At 41.2% G+C, this 23,208-nt stretch overlaps 2 protein-coding genes across 3 annotated transcripts; both read right to left on the bottom strand.

Moving 5' to 3' along the window:
* Nucleotides 1–2,140: 2,140 nt before the first annotated feature.
* Nucleotides 2,141–7,972, bottom strand: LOC128505271 (cell division cycle-associated protein 4-like). Of its 2 annotated transcripts, none has more exons than XM_053475585.1 (2): nucleotides 7,827–7,972; nucleotides 2,141–3,585 (listed from the first exon to the last, which is right to left on the bottom strand). In XM_053475585.1, the coding sequence occupies exon 2, from the start codon at nucleotides 3,555–3,557 to the stop codon at nucleotides 2,820–2,822; it is 738 nt and encodes a 245-aa protein (XP_053331560.1). In that variant the 5' UTR covers nucleotides 3,558–3,585; nucleotides 7,827–7,972; the 3' UTR covers nucleotides 2,141–2,819. The 2 variants fall into 2 exon arrangements, with proteins under 2 accessions (XP_053331560.1, XP_053331559.1); XM_053475584.1 differs by lacking the exon at nucleotides 7,827–7,972 and adding an exon at nucleotides 3,810–4,221.
* A 6,742-nt stretch (nucleotides 7,973–14,714) lies between these two features.
* Nucleotides 14,715–19,842, bottom strand: GPR132 (G protein-coupled receptor 132). The gene is made up of 2 exons (XM_053475582.1): nucleotides 19,566–19,842; nucleotides 14,715–15,973 (listed from the first exon to the last, which is right to left on the bottom strand). Exon 2 carries the CDS (start codon nucleotides 15,908–15,910, stop codon nucleotides 14,876–14,878), a length of 1,035 nt encoding a protein of 344 aa, XP_053331557.1. The 5' UTR covers nucleotides 15,911–15,973; nucleotides 19,566–19,842; the 3' UTR covers nucleotides 14,715–14,875.
* Nucleotides 19,843–23,208: the final 3,366 nt, after the last annotated feature.

The following is a 23,208-nucleotide window of genomic DNA, read 5'->3' as shown; positions in this document are numbered from 1 at the left end:
ACACACAAATACACATACACTGCCTGTACACACCTGCCCTTAAACACACCTATTAACTGCCCTTACACATACACCTACCCATTAGCACGCAGATACACATACACTGCCCTTGCACACACCTAACGATACACAGTGGATTTAGACACACTTGCCCATTAACACACATATACACTGCCTTTACACACACACACACTGCCTTTACACACACACACACACACACACACAATCTTACAAATACACTTATTGTAAAGAAGGTCTGGTATGTTGAATGGAGCTACGTGGAGTCTGGCTACATGTGTATCATTGTCCTGCAAAGCTGGAAAGAAAATTACACAGGGACCCATGCTGCAGCTCTGAAGTGTTAACAATATAAATGTGATCAAAGTTCCGCTCACACACACATACTCCCCCACTCTTACCTTTCATCCTGTCATGGGAGCATGAGGTCTGTCACTTCAGACCTCTGCTTTAGTGCTCCCTCATCACTATCCACCAGCTTCTGATGGTACCCTTCCTACGGACCTGACCCTCACCTCCCAATATGGATTCGCCCCTTTGGCCAATCCACGGAACACATCCCGCGGCACACTTACCGCTGGTCGTCGTCAGTAGAAGTCTACTCAGTCCCCTGTCGGCAGAAAGCGGTCCTATTGAGTTAAATGTCAGAACTTTCTTGCCACCGATTGGCTGCACCATGGTTTTTTTTGTGCTTTTTGTTTCTCACCATACTTTTGGATGCATGTTTATTATAGAAGGCAGGGGGGTAAGGAAGCGGGTAATCCATAATCCCCCTTCCCCAACCACTTGGTCCCGCTACCGTGCCACTGTATTAATATACCACAAGTTTTTGGGGTTTTTTTATCCAAGAAAATTTCATATTGAACTTTATTTTCTCAATATTTCAATAAAACAAATGCATTCTAAACAGACAGGGCTCACATAATGCAATAGAAAATTGAACAGAAATAGAAAAAAAAAAAAATGCAAAATACATAAAAAAAAAAAATCCCACATACTTGCGCTCACAAAAAAAAACAAGAGATCCTTAGGAGCCATATGGGTAAAAATACACTCTACAACGAATGTATAAAATGTTTTTTTTTTTGTTATTTAAAGTGCCGTTCCAAAATATTATTATTCCTGCATACTAAACAATTAAGTTTCAACAGCAAACAAAAAACAAAACAAAACACTTTTCGGTTTCTATGGGAACAACCCATCAGTTCCGGCTTCTGCATCATATGACAAGGGTTCCTGACAAAATTTGTAACAAATTTTAACATTTGTCAAATAATTATTTCTTAGACGTGACTGTACCAGAAACGGTGTTTTTAACGCTGCATTCTTTTTATAAAAAAGTGTAACATTTAGCGGAGTAGATGGAACAGCACCTTGAACAACAAAAAATTGTAAGCGATTGCAGGTAGTTTCATGTAAGCACAGCATTAGTGTCAGGCTAATTCCTGAATCTACTACCCTAATAGGCCAATAAAAGATGAGAAAAAAAAATAAAAATATATATATTTTAGAGCTGGTCTTCATCGTGCTACAGTTCACAGCGAAAAGAACTGTCCAGAAACCGAACAACATAAACCAACTCCATCAGAAATATCTAGCATGGGCAAAATTAGCCAGTATCTATTAAAATTTATATAAAGATACTTAATGTAAGTAAATATTAGATACAGACAGAAAATCTGTAAATGGTTTTATCACTTACGTTTTACTCAGAACTATGTTATTGCTATACTTTAGCCTATAAATAGGAATTTCCGATATAAAAACAAAAAAAAAAAACTAAAATATAAAAAGTTGAACAGCTCTCTTTAAAACAAACAAAATTTTTTTAAATATTGCAGATATTACATCGGTGAAACCCTCAAGAATTATATTAAACATGTAATACTTATCATATGGCTTATTCACCTTAGGAACCCGCAAGCTAAAAGTTGAGATCTATGTATCCGCCTATAATAGTGATAACATGATTATCCTATTATAATGCAAACGTAGCCATGGCACATATTACAAGACCGTATTTCATGTTCACGTATGCATAAGGCCTCCATCATTCTGTAGAAAAAGGATCTTTTTAAGTTAAGCACCGAACTAGGTTTGAAACAACTACCTTTATCGCAATTATGTGAATGAAACTAGGGTCCGTTTAGTCATTAAGAGGGAACTCTGAGGAGCCGTTACCCATTTCAGCTCCACTTCGCTATGCAGTATAGAAGGCTACCTCTTCAGCAAAGTTCTCCTGCAAGAAGGGCTTAGCTTGCCCTGTATAATGCATACTTACATCACCGGAACTTCTCAAAAGCCACCTCTCTGAAGCTTGTATCAGCTCAACACTTCTTGCAGAAGAAATCCTACAGGATTGGCCCTTCCTAATGCATAATCAAATCGGTTGAAACTGCAACTCTCCTGCAAACTCCCACTTTTGGCAAATAAACCCCCCCAAAGGAAGGGCATTTGTGTAACGCTGCCGTGCTATCCTATCCTGCAGAGCCCAGAAAAAGGGGAGTTTGGAATAAAGACCCTCTATGCAAAGTATTGCAGAATGCCTATGGTGGCTCGTACAACGGACTGAACAGAAAAACAAACCGGTAGCCCACCCACATTCTTTGAAGAGTTCCTTTTAAAAAGGAATTAACCTCCGTACACTTAAGACTTAACATTTCACATAACAGAATACGTTATCTAGACAAAATCCTTGCTGTCAAACTGCTCTAGATTAAATTAAGTATTTGCATAAACGCCGGGAAATGCCGCATCTTCGGAACGTTTGCATTCGTAATACGCGACAAACGCTACCAGCCTCAGGATTCGACGAGAATCTCGACGATATGATCGATCTCGCTAAGCTCGGCTTTGCAATTGGTGGGTTTTGCCGCCTGGGGAGGAAAGTTTTCCAGCATCTCGCAGTGACCTAGTTTGGTATTCCCCATCATGCCAGTCAGTACGCTGTCGAGATCGTAGTAGGACGTGTCAACTTCAGAGAACAACTCCTCCACCGAACTCGTATTTCTGGTTTCTAAGCTCTCGAATATGTGATCTATAGATTTTTGCAAGTAAACCCTGTTTTCTTGCTGGCAGTCCATCTCCCAGAGGTGAGTCTGAGCGTTCTGAAGTTTCACCGAAGTAATCGTCGATATATCCGAGACTTCCTCGATCTGTTCTACCTCCAAGTCTTCGCTATAAGTGATATAGTCTCCGTTATTGTTCTTTGCATCATCCAGATCCTTGGACGTACGACAAAGGATGTCCGTGGACACCAGACGGTCGGCGGGAACTTGCTCGATTTTTTGCTCAAAGAACTGCCAGCTGCCGTCTTGGGTCATTTCCTCTTGTATCTGCCTCACGGTGTTGGCGATGAGCACCGACCGGCAAAGGTTGGGTTCGACGAGCATGTGACACAGCTGAAGTTTCACCAAGGACATGTCCAGAAGGGACTGACGTTCCAGCGTGTACGAAGGAACGTCCTTCAGGTCAGCCAAAGGCTCGGAAAGATCTTCGTCGGGATCAAAGCACTTCCTCTTAATTCCTCTAGTAAACATTGTGTCCTAGGCAAATGTAAAAGGAATGCTGAGGGTGGAGAAAGGACACAAAAACAATGTTAGAATACACAATTAAAGACAAAAAAAACATTTAAAATGTTAATTCCCAACCTTAGAAACAAACGGAATATCTAGTTTTTGGCACAACAGACGTCTGCATTTTCAGTAGCAAAAACACAAACAAAAGACCAAAAAAAATATAAAAAACATGCAATCAACAACCACTTAGTCTCTAAAATATCAAACTAATACCTCTTGTGAACGAACTAAAATGTGTCCTTCGTTTTTTTACAGCTTCACATTGTGGTAAAGTAAAGTGGGATACAACTTTGGTCCTGTCCTTTGCTAGGCCAATGGCAAATACATGCTGCACTGGGGAACGCATGACGCTTTAGAAATTCTTGATCCACTGCACAATTAAAGCACTATGGACGATCCTCAAATGAGAAGCGTTTTTTAAATGATTACGGTACCAGGAAACTCCGGAGAGTTAACTCTGCACTGCACAGAAAACGAAAATATAGCGGTTAGAACAGACATGTCGGAAACACAGCCGGCGAACGGGGAGCGCCTGCAAACACATACATGTACTCCAGTATGACGTCATCGCTTCCCCAATACATTTTGTTTAACAGAACGTACGTGGATGATATGGAATCATCTAATTGTGTACATTCCAATATAGGAACGGGTCTTCAGAAAAAATACAGATGCTACAGGTGAACCTGAATGAAAAGAATGAAGCGCACAGACCTTATTAAAACATTCTTGGTTCAAGACCAAGTTCCTTGTAGGTAATATTTTTGTCTGGTTTCACACTGAAGAAAAGCGGGAAGAAAAGTGTCTTTTTTTTTTTTTATCTACGGAACCGCGGGTTGCCGGTCGCGAGATATTACCTGCTCAAAGACCACATTGAGCGGATTCTTCCTGGCAACGCTAACGAAGACCTGCTTATCTAAGGAAGTCCTTTCCGTCAGACTTTCATCAGAGGGTCCCTCTGGGTGAGCAAGACTGAGCCATTCTACTGCCTTTCACAGCGCAGTGTGAAAAAGGAGTCAGTGTGTTTGTCTAGAAAAATCGGGCTACAATAACAGAACTAGAACAGATACACAAAAATATACAGCTATCCAAAAACATTGAGAAAGCTAGATTAAAAAACAAACAAGAAAAATAAAAAACACTTTAATGTTTATTAACATTTGGTAGGAGTTGCCCTTTAGCTCTTATAGAACACGCAAATGGAGCACGGTATCAATATATAATTATTATTCATAAGGGGGCAAACTCGCCCAGAAGGACAGGGCTGTAAATAATGTTACTGTAAAGTATTACATGTTAATAAAAATATCAGCCACAACGAGCTGATGCAATGCAGCAAATGGTGAAGGGGGATGAAGTAGGATGTGAATAGTGCGCCCTTTATAATGCGGGTATAAACTACTCCATATAAAAAAAAAGGACAGTTAACCCCAAATAAGTATAAGAAGGCTGGTGTGTATGGGCAGCCAGCGGGGGTTAGTTTCCAGCCCTCTATAATCCCATTGACTATATACAATGTTAACTGCAGATGGTTAATCCCGGGCAAATAAATCCAGGTGCCAACACAATTGGTTTTTAACTAACCCTACCAGAGGCTACCAAGGGCAGCGTCATTGATCATTATTATTTTATTATTTAATGTTTTATATAGCGCCATCAAATTCCGTAGCGCTGTACATTGATCTATCTTACATACGCCTCCTTGCTTGGACCTTTAAAGACGGAACCTTGTGTTAATACGTAGCTATCTCACCGCTGCATGCGGTAATAAAGGCTTATATAATATATAATATTTCATATGATATGCTAGCATTGTTTAATGTCATTTATACCCGGGCATATGTACATCTGGTCTGACAGACTGCTAATTAAGTCTCTTTACGAGGAACTAGAACTAAATCACATACTCTCATGGATTTCTTGGCTGTGCCGAGGGGCCAAATGCATGGACACGCCATACAATATCTCAATGCTGAGCTATTCTTTCACTAGGAACAAGTAATGTAACATTTTCTAAACTAAAACGGGAAGCTTCCAAATAACTGCAGCTACACTAACGGAATTACAGAGGAGGTAAAAGCAAACTCACAGTTCTACGGAGATGCCAGCAGAGTTATAAAGCTGCATGAGGCGTCTGTTCGACTGAAAGCAAGCCGCAGAGGAACACACGTCATGGTGTAACAGGAGCTGAAACAGGAGCACGGAATACATGAACCTACCTCCACACCAAACCCCAATGGTGTCTCGCGCGGGATAATTCACTGCGGTATCAGGGACGTGTATACAGTAGGAAGCGCTATAAACTACCAGAAACTTCATAGAAGAAAGAAAAATGGGATTTAGTGACCTTCTAAACTGAGTGCAGCTATATAAGCCCCTGAGCTTCAACTCACATGGTCCTCATCGGCTGTTCTCAGACAATAGAGCAGAATGGGTGATAGCAGGTGTGCAACTCAGGACGGGGGGGGGGGCAACATCTGGTAGGGCTATTGGCAGGCTAGGGCAGAAGATATTAAGCGCCCCAACCATAGCCAAGTGAATAAAAATCTATATTCATACATACATCCAGATGAGCTCTTGAAAATATGGATCAGATGGAAGATATTACCTATACTGAAATAAAGACAAAAGCAATAGGTTGGGCTACTAATATGTTAGTATTCACACAACAACCCGTTATCCCAACAACCCGCTACCCCAACAACCCACGAGGACGAGTTAGCATTATTACCCCCCCAGGGGTGCCACGTTAGTCTTTATGCCCTAAAGGTATGGATAGGAGACTGCGGAAAATTAGCGAAGGGGACCTATACACATGTATTTACGGTACCATCGATAACGAGACCTATTTAGCACATTTTCCCCCAATGCTGCATATTTGTCATTCCCCGGAACTCACTTTCCCTTTCTTGTTAAAATAACCCCACGTAATCCGCAGTGCAAGAACGCACCGACCGCTCGGCCCTGACGACACGGGGGAAAGAAAGCAATTCGATATTGCAATCCATTCAAGACGTTAGCATAAGGTTTGCTTTATCAAGCATTACGTACCATAAGCCGTACCGACGCTTTTAACGGAGAAAAACTGAGGCAGCCACAGAAATGAAGAATTAAACAGAATTTATTTATTTTGTTTTTGACATTTAACTGGAAACCACCAGCTACTTTTGATCGGATGGTGTCTTTGGTAAAGCCGCGAGCCGTCTACATAATTAGCACACGATGGGTTAATTCACGAAGCTCGGATTAAACCATCGCCTTTTATTTATGAAGGGCACGCAGAGTCTGCATTGCTAATGATCTCGCCCAATTATACAACACATTAAAATTAAATCAGGGAAACTGAAAAGGTTTATTTAACCATTTAGGGAGAAAATAGATCCGGAACTCTTCACGTTCTTTTTCTGGAGTCATTCCTCCCTAGATCGTAAGCTTGCGAGTCGGGCCCTGGTTACCCAAGTCTATCAGTTCTAGTTTTGTCCGACCCTTTACATATATGGCCTGTAAGAAGCGCTGTGGGAATTGTTAGCGCTATTATAATATATCTATATCTATATCTATATATATAGATATATATATCTATATATATATATGTATATATATATATATATCTATATATATATAATAAATAAAAATACTACATTTTATTACTACTAGTAACGGAAAGTTGCTTAGCTTTTTCCATTATGCTACATAAAAATGTAATTATATTAATAGTAATAATATTACGGATACTTTCGCCACTACATGGCTTCACGTCCTTCCTCTCTATCTTCTTTAGGCTCATTAAAGCAACAGCAGCTCTGTTTTCAGCTATTAATCTTGATAAGGATCCCATTCACCGCGTATTACAATGTATCAAATCTGTATGGAACGTTCTAAGAGGAAACAAAACGTAAACATTCTGTAGAATAAGCCCTATTTCTCCCCCCCCCGCACTCGGCGCGGAGATCGCTGGAGCTCAGCGAAGAAGGAACACAGTGGCCCCTCGCTGTGACGTCATCACATTGCTCAGGCATGACAAACAGCCGTTGGGGGAGGGGTGACCGCCATTTTGATTTACCCATTGTTACCCGACACCGTTTTCCGTCCCTCCAGTTTATTTTCTTGAACAATTCGACGAATTGGCTAGTTAACACCGAATACACGCACACGGATACCGAGGGAGACAATGGGATATTCGCGGTGCCTTAAAGAAAACAGGCTAGCGGGCATTTTCTACACACTCACCGTAAGACGTCAGCTCAACCCGCGACATACACCCGGAAACGGGGCACGGCAACGAGGACGATCACCGGAGCCTTCTTTGTGAGGAGCTACCCAAGCAGGACCCGGCGGCGCTTTGCCTCCCGCTCTGTGCCGAAACCGATAGGGGAGGAGCGTGCATCCAGCGACACCCCCCATTGGGCCGAGCTCGTAGTAGTTTCCATGGAACTGGAAGCCCCTCCTCTCCTGCTATTGGTGGAGTGTGCGGCACGGTGTTTAAATCACAGCAGGGAGGGAATGCGCTCGCGGCCCGCTGCACAAAGGCGGCTTTCATTACTTGCCTGGCGATGATAGGGTTAACGCAGTCCCCGCCTCCCCCAGTGATCAGAGGTCTTTTAAAGTGATGGAGAGGCCTGTTAACGTAATGCGGTTATATGCAGAACATACACATACACATACACATACACATACACCCCAGGACCCTTACACACTGCCATTACACACACCTGCCCATAAACACACATATACTGCCTCTACACACACACACACACACACACACACACACACACATATATATACACTGCCCTTACACAGACCTGCCCATAAACACGCATATACACAAACACTGCCTTTACACACACATATACATGTACACTGCCTTTACACACATATATTCACGTACACTGCCCTTACACACACACACATACATGTAGACTGCCCTTACACACACATACACACGTACACTGCCCTTACACACACATACATGTACACACATGTATACCCTTACACACACATATACACATTCACTGCCCTTACACACACATATACACTGTCCTGAAACACACACATATACACTGCCCTTATACACACACGTATACACTGCCCTTACACGCACGCACACACACACACACACACATACATTCATACACTGTCCTTACACTTATGCACATACACTGCCCTTACACACCAGCTAACAAATGCTATACTGGTCTTACACACACCGGCCCATACTCACACACACACAAGCTTACAAACACATACATACATATACACTGCCCTTACACCCCTTTCTCCCCTTACACCCCATCTCTTACCTCTTCCACCATCCTTCTGCCTCCATCCTGTATCCTGTATCCTGCATCCTGTGGTAGGAGCGCGAGGTCTGTCACTTCAGACCTCGCTTTACTGCTCCCTCATCACTATGCGCCGTCTATTGCTGTAGAGCGCAGGGATGACGTCATATATATGTAGTGATGAGGGAGCAGTAAAACGAGGTCTGAAGTGACAGACCTCACACTCCGTAATGTTGAGCCGACTAGAGGGAGATCGTGATCTCCCAGCTAGTCTGCAGGCTGCAGCTCCTGATCTGAGCGGCTGTGCGCCCCCCGCAGCTGCACCTGAGGTGAGAACGGCTCTCGCCTCACCCTTCCTCTGCCCCTGCAAAGCGGGACTGAGGAAGGGATAGGCGGGACAGCAGGACAGAGACCCAAAATCAGGACTGTCCCGCCTAAATCGAGACACTTGGGGGACATGTACACAAACACACACACACATTGTGTCACTCGGGACGTTTAGCATTATTTAGTACTCTGGTTGTATCATCTGAGTTCTATGGGCTGTATTCATAGAATAGGATTCTTGGTTTTGTTTTCGATCCATTTTTGCGGAAGATTAATTTAGTTTCCTGTCCTTTCCGTTCGGATGAAATTCTGAGGGCTTTTTCCATTCAGAAATGAAATTTTGTCTCTTACCATCACGTACCTGTCTTACATTCTCTCTCACACTCTTTTACAATCTCTCATGCTCTCACACACTCTCATTTGTTCTGTTTAACACTCATTTATTCTCATTCATCCACTAATTCAGTCTCTTTCACACTGTAATTCATTATATCATTCAGTCTCTCACGCTCACTCTAACTGTCTCCCTACCTTCTCCACCGACCGCTTTCATGTCCCTGTCTCCTTTTTTGCAGATCCACTTCTTATTGTTTTTCTATCTTCCTCGTCTGCTTCTCCCCGGTATCAGCTCTGTCCTCCCGGATAGTGATGTCCAGTTCATGAACAAATCGTTCTTTTGAACCGATTCTTTTCAATGAACCGGATGAATCAGTTCAGTAGACTGAACGATTCATTTGTAACCGTTCAGTCTGTGAATCATTAACTGCACTGGTAATATGATCCTAGAGTGAGTCATCTGCACAGCACACAGACTCAAGGACCAGGTTACAGCTCAGCTCATCAAATCACTGACTCACTGAATCGTTCAGAGGAGCTATGAGTCAATGTGACTGCAGGGAGTGACTGGGAAGCAGTTCATTGGTTCATTTCAATAAATCACTCAAAATGAATCGATTCACTTTACTGATCCGAACTTCCCATCACTACTCCCGGAGCGCTTCTGAAAAAGGCAGAGCCTCCACACACACACCCTCCCTCCTGATTGAAGGAACTGTCCCTATGGTGAGCACTGTGACTCCGCCCTTTTGCGGAGGTACTCCAAGAGCCGAGAATATCGCAGAAAGATTCAGGGAGAAAAAGAAGCGTTTCTGGACCTCTCTTTCTCTACGAATCCATCTGCATTATTGTGTGCGAATAACAACAAAATACAAACAAAAATTTCTGAGCTCTCTGCTCTGTTTTGTTCCTGGAACTTTAAAGCCAGTGGCCACCAGATGCACATGTGGATACCAGCTGGATACTCATGGATGCACATTACATTGTAATACCCAGACTGAGTGCAAGTGTGAATATGTGGCTGACGGCTGCACACTAGAGGACCCAATCTGCCAGCAAGTATGGGGTGCTATTGGCCAGTGACCCACCAGGCATTTGCTCCGTGTGCCAGATGGCCAGTCCAGATCTCCTTTAAAATGTATGCATTTTTTCATCCCACAAAATACAGTGTATTCCTCCTGCTTCCTTTGCCTATAATTTGTTAGAATCATGTAACTAAAACATTAAAAAGTGTCAGCTGAATACGTTTTTCCCAATGTTTATTGTTTTTTTTTTTTCATTTTTTTGTATATATTGACAATGAATTACATCCTATTAAAATAAGAATACATATTATCATACATTATTTTTATATTTTGTCAAATAGTATGTAACATTTAAAAAAATATATAATTTTTAGAAAAAACAAATGACGTTGATTATAATTAATATAATAAAATAAATAAAAATAATAATACAATTTTAGTAAGTGAAAGTCCAACATTTTTTTCCTTTACGTTTTTAAACTTAACTATTATCAAATAATATTGTCTGATAACAACGCATCTATTGCGTTATTCGGGGATGTTGATGACTCTGTTGGCGGACTCAGCTCAATTATTTTTGAAATATAAGGAAGAACCATGACAATAACTGTTAAAAAGGATCAACTGTAGGAGATGAAATGGGTCCCTTTCCAACAAACCCCCCATAATCATACTATACTACTTTGCCGAAATGTCAGTGGGTTTTAGACCAGAACAAAATGAGAATCCTTGAATTCTGCATTCCAGAACACTAAAAGATGTGTAGAATTCAAGACTTGCTCCTTGTTAAAAATTCATATACATATCATAATGGTTTCTCATTCATTTTTAATATACTTAATAATAAATATTAATAATTTCCCAGCATCTCAGTTCATATCAACCAATGACTTGGCACAGCAGGCGGAGTCTGTTTCATTGGTTGGAGAATACTGGCCCCTAGTGTCTGTTTTCTAAATTACAGTATTTGGAATACGCTGATGAATGACTCCTATTACATCACATTTATTTATATGGCGCCAGCAGATTCCGTAGCGCTTGCCAATCAGAGCGGGTAGGATAAATTTCAAATCACAAACAATAATAAACAAGTACAAAAGGAGAAGAGGGCCCTGCTCTTGTGAGCTTACAATCTAGTCGGTTGAGTAGGAAGTGAAAGGAGAGGACGGTAGGTGAGGAACGGTGACAGAGAAAGATTAATCGAGCTGCAGTGTTGAGGACGGGTTGGAGCAGTGAAAGGCGGGAGAGAGGGAGACCAGTTTGTAGGGAGTTGCAATAATCCAGACGGGATATCACAAGGGAGTGGGAGTGGATTAATTTTTGTTGTTTCTTGTGTGAGAAATGGGTGGATTTGAGAGATGTTTTTCAGGTGAAGGGGAGAGACTGGATGTAAAGGATGAAGGAGAGAGCAGGGTGACACCAAGTGTGACACCAATGCAATAACCTTGGTCTGATGGTTGGATATAGTCTGTATTTCCAGAATAAGCATCCATTTCCATCCTACCTAACATAACCATTGGCACACATATTTACACGCATACATGCAATAACACATACCTACACAAACACAATCATGTTATACACACTTCCACAAACACACACTCTGTAAGGACTTAACAGGAGCTGGAGCCCAGTTGCAGGAGATGGCGCACACCCTTGCGGAATAACACAGGACACGATGGAGGAATTACTTGCGCAGTGTGAGTGTGCACGGGGGCAACTCAGGTACACGGTACAGACAGGGGTTATCCAGAAGCAGAGTTAAAACGTAACGCAGAGGTCAGGGCCGGCAGACAGGGGGTCAAAGTCCAGGAAATCAGGCATAGAATGACAGCACATCCAGCAGGAAAAACACACAGCCAGATCCTGGGCCGGAGGAGAGGCTGACCTTTTATAGCCTGTTGACGAGGCCAGGTGTGCTGATAACCATGGCTTCAGGTGAGTTCAAGTCCAGCCAGGTCTCTTAAAGGGGCAGCCACGACTTGCTGTCAGTAGGATTCTGGGTGATGCCTGACACACTCCAGCATAGTAACACACTCATGCTAACACATACACTCAACACTCCCTATAAAATACACACATACACACTCATATTAACACAAATGTTTACATATACACTTGCTAACACCCACACAACTACATATGCACATATGCTAATACACACTTATACTAACACACAAATGCACTCTTATGCTAACACACACTTGTGCACTCATGCTAACACACACTTTACACTCTAACATACGTACTCATTCCTTAACTCTCGTAGTGTCTCTCTCTCCCCCCTTGCCTGATCGTACTCCCTTGCCCTCTCAATCACTCTCTCTGTGCCTCCCTCCCTTACTCTCTCTCTCCCCGCTTGCCTGACTCCCTCCCCTCATCCCTTTACCTTCTCAGAGGCTTCTTGCTAGATGTGCGAGCATTGCTTTCATCAATGCTTTCTGTCTCATGGAGTGGCCCATGGGCCAGCCCGCCCCTGTCTCATTTTTTCCTCTGGTTCCTTAAACACTTCAGGACCTTTTAATTCAGAGGGCCTGTCCCGTTGGACTCTTCCAGCATCACAAGCCATGATGAGCTTTGGCTCAGCTCTGACTTGAGACCTAGATTTTTTAGTTCCACTCTTCAAGTACCCCTGTATCTGTGAGAAACCCGCCAGCATTGATAATGACCTCATTTATTAATTTCTTTATTCCTCCAGTAAAAGGACAAAAATACTGTTTGAGTGTGTGTGTATATATATATATATATATATATATATATATATATATATATATATATATATATATATACATATATACATACGCGACAATCAGCCAGAACATTATGACCACCTGCCTAATATTGTGTACATCCCCCATTTGCCACCAAAACAGCCCTGACCCGTTGCGGCATGGACTCCACTAGACCTCTGAAGACTACTAGACCTCTGCACCAAGACGTTAGCAGCAGGTCCTTTAAGTCCTGTAAGTTGCCCATTGTAGGACGACAGGTGCCATCATAACAAGATTATCAGCGTTATTCTCTTCACCTGTCAGTCGTCAGAACATTATAACTATATATATATATATACATATATACATATATATATATATATATATATATATATATATATATATATATATATATACATATATATATATATATATATGTGTGTTCTAAAATGTTATTTTAGATTTTGCAGTCATGGTTTTAATGGTATTGCAATGCTTTCCCCAAATAAACAGCACCTATTTTTATTACAATGATGTCTGTGTATATATGACTTCGTAAAATCTGATGCTTTTGAACAAGTGATGCTAATATTGTTTTATTAGCAAATGCGCAAAATCAGATTGAAAGGCCTTCCTCCGTACCACACACTCCTCCACTTCATTTTACAACAATAAATTCATCTTTGCTTAATCGGGTTTTTTTATTTATATTTTTTGTTATTTTTATCTGAAAATCATACATATAAATATACCTTAAATATAAATATAATAGGAAAAATGCTCCTCTATTAACTTGACCCCTTTAGCGGTACATTTGCTTTTTTTTAAAAAAAAAAATCAAAATCTCTCAGTTTAACATAAAGTCGAAGAATACATTTTAAAAGTTAACATCCCATTCCTCTTCTGTTGGAAAATATCGGTTTCAAAAAAGAGGATGTAATAATTTTTATATTTAACTAGGCATCATAAAGAGTCAACTTACATTAGATAGAAGGAAATGGTGCTTTACGGAAAGGATGGTAGAACAGAAAAGTAGAACAGCCTTCTAGCAGACGTCGTAGACAGGTGTACTTTAACACCTATCCTGAATCTAGGACGAGACCAAGGACTTTAAAAGGTTTGTGATTTATTCAGCAGAAAAACAGGGCAAAGTGGCTCTTATCTGCTGTCCAATTCTATGTTAATATGTAAATTGGAAAAAAAGGGTGTTATAACTAGTTAATTACCGAATCCTAGTTCTTTGTTAATAAGCCACACAATGGCCAGGGTCCCAAAATGGGGCTTTAAATGGAAAAGTACGGCAATCTGAATAAATCTGTGGTTTTAACAGAAAACAGGACCTATAGGCATACTTGGGAGCTCTCCAGGTTTGACCCGGAGGCTCGAGGTGAAGCATTGCTTCCCCCGGTCTCCAGAATGCCTTCATCTCCCTCCGTGTTGAGTGGCTTGTCTCATCTCCACATGAAGCCACAGAGGAGCGAGAGTTCTCGGTGGCCTGTCCTGGGAAGTTCCCAGGTATGCCTATAGGTTCCTAGGTCCTGCTAATAATTCCCATTATCAAAACAACATATGTATAATAGCTAGAACCACGGGACCACCAGTTATGATAGGTGTGTGATCTGTGAGGAAGTTTCCTTCTCAACCTGCTGTTCTCTAGAATTCGGAATGTTGGGCTGCAGACTTTTGTCACTTCTGGTATTCACAGAAAGCGTTCCTCTCCAACTTCTGACCGCTCTGTAGAGGTCCTTCCTCACATTTTCACTCACTAGGACATAGATAAAAGGATCGGCCACGCTGTTCATTGTTAACAAGCAGAGAAGTGCCGAGTAAGTGGTATACACCTTTTCTTCAAAACCGCAGGAATCGGTTGGGTTTAAGGAATGGACGATAGCCCGGAGAAGCAGGACAATGTGGTATGGTGCAAAACAAATCATAAAAATAATTATTATGGTCACGGCCAAGCACTTTACTTTTGTTTTTTGGTGCTCGGTGAAGCTACTACTTGCTTCAATTCTCTGCTTTATGGTGTAGTTGGTATAAATAAGGATTAGTAAAGGAATCAGGAAGCCAATAACAAATCTAGCGTAATAGAAATTAGCTATCAAGGGGGCCATTGGTAAAGTCTCAAAACAAGTGGCTTGTCCCTTCTCTGGATCACCATCACTGATGAAGAACGTCGTAGAGTGGGTTAAGGCCACCAGCATGCACAGAACAAAAGTGGTGATAATGGCAACCCGTTGTCGTCTGACTCCTCTGGATTCCAAAGAGTATTCCACCGCTAAGAAGCGATCGATGGAAATGCAACACAGTAGAAAGATACTAATGTATATATTGTTGAAAAATATATACCCAGTAAACTTGCATGCCATCGGGCCCCATATCCACTTGTGGCCATTTTTTACATAGAGGATCCATAAAGGTAGCGTCCCCAAGTACATCAGTTCACTTAAAGAGAGACTGAAGAGGAAGACGGCCAATACATTTTTTCTTCGTATCTGTATCAGCGTTAAAACCGTTGTCAAGATGTTCGCCGGCAATCCAATGACAAGGACGGCACTGTACATTGCTATGACGCCTTGTTCGCTCTCATTGTATGGTGGGTTGCAAATGGCCATTTGTTCAGATATATTGACCATGTTTTTTTCTTTGTTCCGCGAGAAATGTAGGTGTCTTGCGTAAGTTTGTGATTCATTCGCGAACTGTAAATAATGAAGAAACAAAAAAATGAATGGAAGATATAAAACAAAAGTGAGGCCAACGTTAAAGTTCATTTCTAAGTTAAGTTCCCTAGCCAGGTCTCGTTCTTAGCTAGTTTTTGTCCAGCTTAAGGCTGACCTGGACATCAAGGGAGCTCTAGCTTATTAACAAGCTAGAGAACTATAGGTTAATGAGACATTCCAGACATCTGACTGGTCCCTATATATTTTTGTGTGGTCTCCATTCCAAATGCCCCCTTTGGTCAGCTTTCACCACCCCAGCTATTTTCAGCGCAGGAGATGTGTTCAGCTAAACACATCTCCTACCACGTGATAAACGTACCGCCAGTCAGCAACAGCGATGGCTCGGTGAGGGTTGAGGAGGTAGTCTAGCGAGATCCCCCATGCGTATGCAGAAAGTGCTCACAGTAATTGCAATAGGAGTGCTTTCCTGCCATTGTTTGGTCGCTTCAAGTAAGTAATCAGTGACATTATATGCTAGACCATGGATGAGGTGTACCACTACAATTCTGGAGCTGCAGCTTCTCCTAAAGCTACTTTATTTATTGGGCCGGTCTTCAGGGGACTGCCGAGGCAGCTGCACAATTGAGCTCTCCCCAACCAGCCCTGCTCATCAGGCGCCCAAGTGGGCAGTGTGCACCCAGCCACCATAAGCGCTGGTCTGGGGAGGAGGTGTCCGATGAGCAGGGCTGGTTGGGGAGATCACAATCCCCCTCTAACTAGCCCACCAAGAGGGAAAGCGAGGTCTGTCAATTCAGACCTCGGCTTTCGTTCTCCCTAATCACTACGCGCCGGCAAATGATGCAGAGCGCCGGCAAATGATGTCACCCTGGCGCTCTGCATCAATAGTTGGCGCAAAGTGATGAGGGAGCACTAAAGCAGGAGGCCTGGAGTGACAGACCTTGTGCTCCCACCACAGGACGGAAGATAAAAGATGAGAAAAGTAAGAGATGGGGAGAAAGGGGTGTAAGGGCTGTGCATATGTGTGTATTTGTAAGCTGGTGTGTGCATGGGCAGTGTGTGTGGGCAATATATGTCTGTGTGTGTATGTGTGTATGGGCAGTGTGTGTGTATGGGCAATGTGTGTGTATGGGCAGTGTGTGTTTATGGGCACTGTAGGTATTTGTGTTTGTAAGCTGGTGTGTGTCTGTGGGTGGTGTGTGTGTCTGTATGGGCAGTGTGTGTGTGTGTGTCTGTGGGCAGTGTAGGTATTTGTATGTTTGTAAGCTGGTGTGCATGTATATGTGTGTAAAGGCAGTCATGTGTAAGGGCAGTGTATGTGAGTATGTGTGTTTAAGGGCAGGTCTATGTGTTAAGGCAGTGCGTAAGGGCAGTATATGTATAAGGTATACAGTATGTGTATATGTGTGTTTATGGGCAGTCATGTGTAAGTGCAGTGTATGCATATAATCGTGTTTATGGGCAGGTGTGTGTAAAGGCAGCGTGTATGTGTGTTTATGGGCAGGTGTGTGTAAAGGCAGCGTGTATGTGTGTTTATGGACAGGTGTGTGTATAAGCAGTGTAAATAAAACAACCTCTGTAAAAAAAATAGCTGGGGGCACAATTTTCAATTTCTGCCCTGGGCACAAAAGGAGCTAGCTACGGCTCTGCCCCAGGCTCATGATGTAATTGAAATAACATTCTCTGTATGATGCTGTAACAGAAGTGTTGAAGAGGAAAGTTTGAGCGTATTAGGAAGTGAAATTACCCTGGGAACGCAAAACAACCTTTGAAAGAGGAAAAGAGGACAGGAAGTAGAATTAAAAAAATAATATAAAGTTTTTATAGTTTTATTTTTAGTAACAAAAATACTTCTGGAAAATTGATTATCATTTTTTTTATAATTCATTTCATAAAATGTTCAATATATGTATATTATTGGTTTACATTATTTTCAATTATTTGCCTAATCCATGTTTCAGTACCGTATACAGTGCTGGGGGTTATTACTGTATACAGCGATGGGGGTTATTACTGTATACAGCGCTGGGGGGTTATGACTGGATACAGAGGTGGGGTTATATTACTGTATACAGCGCTGGGTGTTATTACTGTATACAGCGCTGGGGTTATATTACTGTATACAGCGCTGGGGTTATATTACTGTATACAGAGCTGAGGGTTATTACTGTATACAGCACTGGGGGGTTATTGCTGAATACAGCGCTGGGGGTTAATTGCTGTATTCCGCGCTGGGGGTTATTACTATATACAGCACTGGGGGGTTATGACTGTATACAGCACTGGGAGGTTATGACTGTATACAGCACTGCGGGGTTATGACTGTATACAGCACTGTGGGGTTATGACTGTATACAGCACTGGGGGGTTATGACTGTATACAGCACTGGGGGGTTATGACTGTATACAGCACTGGGGTTTTATGACTGTATACAGCACTGGGGAGTTATGACTGTATACAGCACTGGGGGGTTATGACTGTATACAGCACTGGGGGGTTATGACTGTATACAGCACTGGGGGGTTATGACTGTATACAGCACTGGGGGGTTATGACTGTATACAGTACTGGGGGGTTATGACTGTATACAGCACTGGGGGGTTATGACTGTATACAGCACTGGGGGGTTATGACTGTATACAGCACTGGGGGGTTATGACTGTATACAGCACTGGGGGGTTATGACTGTATACAGCACTGGGGGGTTATGACTGTATACAGCACTGGGGTTTATTCTCAAGGAGCAAATTTTTTTTGTTTCCTGTGGGACTTCCCTGGTGTCAGCGGAGTCATTTTTTTTTTGACATGACTAATCCTAATTAGTGAAGCATCTCGTTAGGACTAACGTCTTTGTCAAATATCGTAAAATAGAGATATACTGAGACAAAACGCATTTGCAAAAAATAGTAATAGCAATTAAAAAGAACTTCAAGTGCAATAACAAAAAAAAGATAACCATGGTATTTTAAAGTTTTGAAAAACAGTTTTTTTTTTTGGTTATTTCAGGTCAATTCAGATATCTTTACACCGACCCTAACTGCGAGAGGCTTCACGTTTAGTGTATTTATTTTTAAATCTTCTTAATGAAAGCATTCAGAAATATCGGCAAAGCAAACCTTAATGCAACGCACAGAAGTTACAAAAATAGAACACACGCTGAGGTTCCATTTCTGTAAACTATAGAAAAATATATATTTTGTTCTATATGTTTATATATATATATATATATATATATATATATGTATATATATATATATATATATATATAAAGATTTTTTTAAATGTAATTTTCTTAATTTTAATATAACTCAAGTGTAAAATATTTTCTAACCTATTTATTATTATTATTATTATTAATATTTTTTTTTTGGAGTTATTCATTTACAACAAGCCTGGAATACATTTGTATATATAGAAATATAGCATGTAGGTATGCGCTTATCATGTAACCATGTAACATGTTTTCAGCCAGTCCATGTGATGTGTGAGCATGCATGTCAAACTCACTAGAAGCAATGCAAAAATAATCAACAATCTGCAAATGTAACACAACATGCACATCCCAGGACATTATGAACTAGTCATTTTTAACGGGTCAGAACTCGGACTCACCTCTGTCGAAGGAGAATTTCAGACTTCTAGAGCTTTTTCTCTCGAAGTAAGCGATACATCTGCTTAGCAGGAAGCCTACTGAGTAAAGCACTCTTATTGTAGTCGCACCACTAACGATGGGAAATGGTTTTCCGTGCTTTCATTTCTACTCATTTCGTGAATTCTAGGCTGAAAGACTGTTCTAGTTACCCCCTCTTACCCTCCACCGGGGTTTTGCAGTCAGATCCAAACATAATGTAAAAAAAACAACAAAAAAACTAGAAGGAAATAAGAGGTATTTGTGCCGTTGCTGGTTTTATCCACTCTTGGTGGAAAATTGTCAATAGAAACGGTGTGTTTTGGTAATGACGTGTCTCGGGGTGGTTGGTAATGTCCTGCCCACACCAGGCTGATGTTCATTTTAACCTTTTATTCATCATGGAAAGGAAGCTGATTTAAGTTTGAAATCGAACAATGTGAAAGAAAAAAAAAAAAAATCCAGCAGTAAATATAGAAACATAAGCATTGACAGCATTATTTACGGACCCTCAGACCACAAAGGTGGTGATGATTTGGGTGACTTTCCTTGCCCAGACACCACACTGAGCGGATGCTTTATGGCAATGCTAATGAAGTCTAACGGTGTGATTAAGACTGAGCCATTCTATTGTTTCCCACAGTATGATAAGCAGTCAGGGTGTTTAGTAGATTGGGCTCAGATAATGGATAATTGAAAATTGGGCTCAGCAATAAAATGGCAAGTATGACTAATGGCTAGTGAAAATAATTTGCAAAAACTCGTAAAAAAAATAAAACACAATATTTTTAATATGATAATAGTTATAAAAGTTTGCTAGGAGTTCCACTTTGCCATCATGCAGATCTTTTGCCTGTACTTAGTGCTGATGATATCATCATATAAATATAGACTGCAATATGTCACAGGAAGCGATGACATGACACAGAGGACTGTGGGTGCATGCGCATGATCATACTACCTACCTGATGGCTTACCCAGTAGTCTGGAATTAATGTAAGTATACTCTTAAATATACATGTACTAGCACTTTTGCCCTGGATGATGTGTATATATATATATATATAAAATGTTATATTTACCAATTTAACTTCAGTCCACTTTAACACATCAAGCAGGCAATCTAATTTCATATGGTCATTCCACTTTCAATGTAGCTGCCAACTCCAAGGATCTCTCTTGTAACTAGAGAAAATCCCCTGATGATGTCATGATGACATCACAGGGGTTTACTTTTCAAATTTTTTTAATTATGATTTATTTATTTTATTATTATATTAAGAGGGAGCTAATTCTTTGCTCCTATTTTCACTCTGATCTTCTTACCTGCTGATCGCACAGGAGTGGTCTCCAGCCCTGCTTTCCTCAACACACTATGTGGATCCCCACCAAAAAGTCCTACTATGTGGCACTTTTAGCATTGTCTCTTGTGCTAAGTAGCAGCCACCCAAAGCTCTATTAACGTTGGATTTCAGAAGCCATAATATAGCAGTTTTTATAGCAAGTTTTCATTGACATTGTTTGGTTCGGTGAGTGAACTACAAACATTTGGTCATCGTAAAGCATGGCGTCTTTGGTTGATACCTTTTTTTGGACCAACCTAGAAGAAGATGCATAAGAAGATTACATAAGCTTTCGGGACCTCATGGTCATCACAAAGACAAATCAAGGAGGGGAATACCTTACATTAAAGAGAAGAGCTAGCAGGTAAGTTAAAATACTTTTAGAATAATCTAATCATCGTCTAATCAATAGACTTGGGACTATACGATACCTGATGCATTTTGCTTATCATAATAGATCAAGAAATATCAAAATTAACATTCCATTTGTTTAAATTGTCATTGTTTTGTTTAAATAAGTTTCTTTTTTTTTTTTTAGAACGCCAGTACAAAAACTCACATCGAATGCAAGTTGTTAAGCCTGGCAGGAAACCCGCAATGTCTGTTGCGGTTTTAAGCGTAAAGACAGCCTAGATTCGCCTGTTTATCTCATCTTGATGATTTGTCTAAACAATTAATTTGTAGAACGGCATTTTTGTAAATATTTGAAAAGTTGATTTTGACATTCGATATCCATATTAAACTGGGTTTTTACTCAATTGGATAAGAAACGGCAAGGATAACATCATAGAGGATAACAACTGGATGAAACAGTGACATGTGTCTCCCCACGATAGCAAAGGTCTCAAAGCAATGGCGGTTTGTTTTGCTGGCTGTTGGCAGTCTACTTCTGGTGTATTCTTGGGTGCTGCCCTAGGCCCGACCATGGCAGTGTTCCATTTGCCCCCAAACACTTACTTCAGTGGCTGCCATCTTCCATGTTGAGCTCAAAAAGTATGAAGGACATCATCACCCATGAAAGCCTTGCTTCACTGGGTCTCCGGCTGGCCACTAGACATATGCAAATAGGTCAAAAATGATTCAGACAATTATTTTGGTTAGTTTTTGGCCCATTAATTTTTAAGCAACAAATTCCATTTCCTGCCTATTCGTTTTGTTTAAAAAAAAAGGGGGGGGGTTGAGCATTCTGAATTTGGAAACAAAATTAGTTGTCCTAAGCCCACATTTACTCCAATCAGAGGGAGAGGACGTCACGGGAATCTCCCCCAACTTTGGCAGAAGTTTACACAGGGTTATCTTTGGGCAAAATGGTGGAGCTTATGGAGGCATCCTCTACTCCGACCCTCTGGGGTTGAGGATGTCACCAGAAGCTCCGCCATTTTGGCAGAAGTTTTCCCCAGGAGGTTTTGTCCGTGGTGATGCAGACGAAGATAAAATAGAACAAAGAAGAGAGAAAAGAGAATAACATGAAAAGGAAGAACGAGAAGATGGGAGACACGGAAGTGGTCAGCACAGAAGTTAGCGAGACATTCAGAGAGTGTGAGTAAAGGAGCTGGCTTAAGATTTAATATTCAGACAACTTACCGTATTTTCCGGCGTATAAGACGACCCCCAACTTTTCCAGTTAAAATATAGAGTTTGGGCTATACTCGCCGTATAAGACTACCCCTCTACCCAGTATACAACAACCAGCCAATCACGGCAAGTGATGTACCTTACCGGTGATTGGCTGGTTGTTGTATACAAAGCCTGCTTGGATTGGGTGGGTCAGCTCTCCCTAACATATGCCTGTCCACACACACACATGTATAGACATACACTGCCCTCACACACCCCTTCCTTTACACACATATACACGTACACACCAGCTTACAAACACACATATACACATACACTGCCCTTACACACACCTGTCCATACACAGACATATACATACATACACTGCCCTTACACACACACATATATATATATATCTACACATACTAACGTACGCCAGTCCATACATACACATTTATACACTTCCCTCACCACACACCCCTGCCTTTACACACACACATATATCTATATAATATATATATATATATATATATATATATATATATATACACACCAGCTTACAAACACACAAATACCTACACTGCTCTTACACACACCTGACCATACACATACACACTGACTGTCAGAAACAGGGATGGAGCGTAGCGCAGATTTGATAAGCGAGGTGTTTTAATGAGCAACCAATAATAAACAAACAGTCCCAACGAAAGAAACCCGGCACCACGGA

The sequence above is a fragment of the Spea bombifrons genome, chromosome 9, assembly GCF_027358695.1.
Source record: "Spea bombifrons isolate aSpeBom1 chromosome 9, aSpeBom1.2.pri, whole genome shotgun sequence".
Taxonomy (NCBI): domain Eukaryota; kingdom Metazoa; phylum Chordata; class Amphibia; order Anura; family Pelobatidae; genus Spea; species Spea bombifrons.
This window is presented reverse-complemented; position numbering and strand designations above follow the sequence as displayed.

Excerpts from the sequence above, each read along its gene's own strand:
- LOC128505271 (XM_053475585.1), bottom strand. The coding sequence starts at position 3,557 with ATGTTTACTAGAGGAATTAAGAGGAAGTGCTTTGATCCCGACGAAGAT.
- GPR132 (XM_053475582.1), bottom strand. The coding sequence starts at position 15,910 with ATGGTCAATATATCTGAACAAATGGCCATTTGCAACCCACCATACAAT.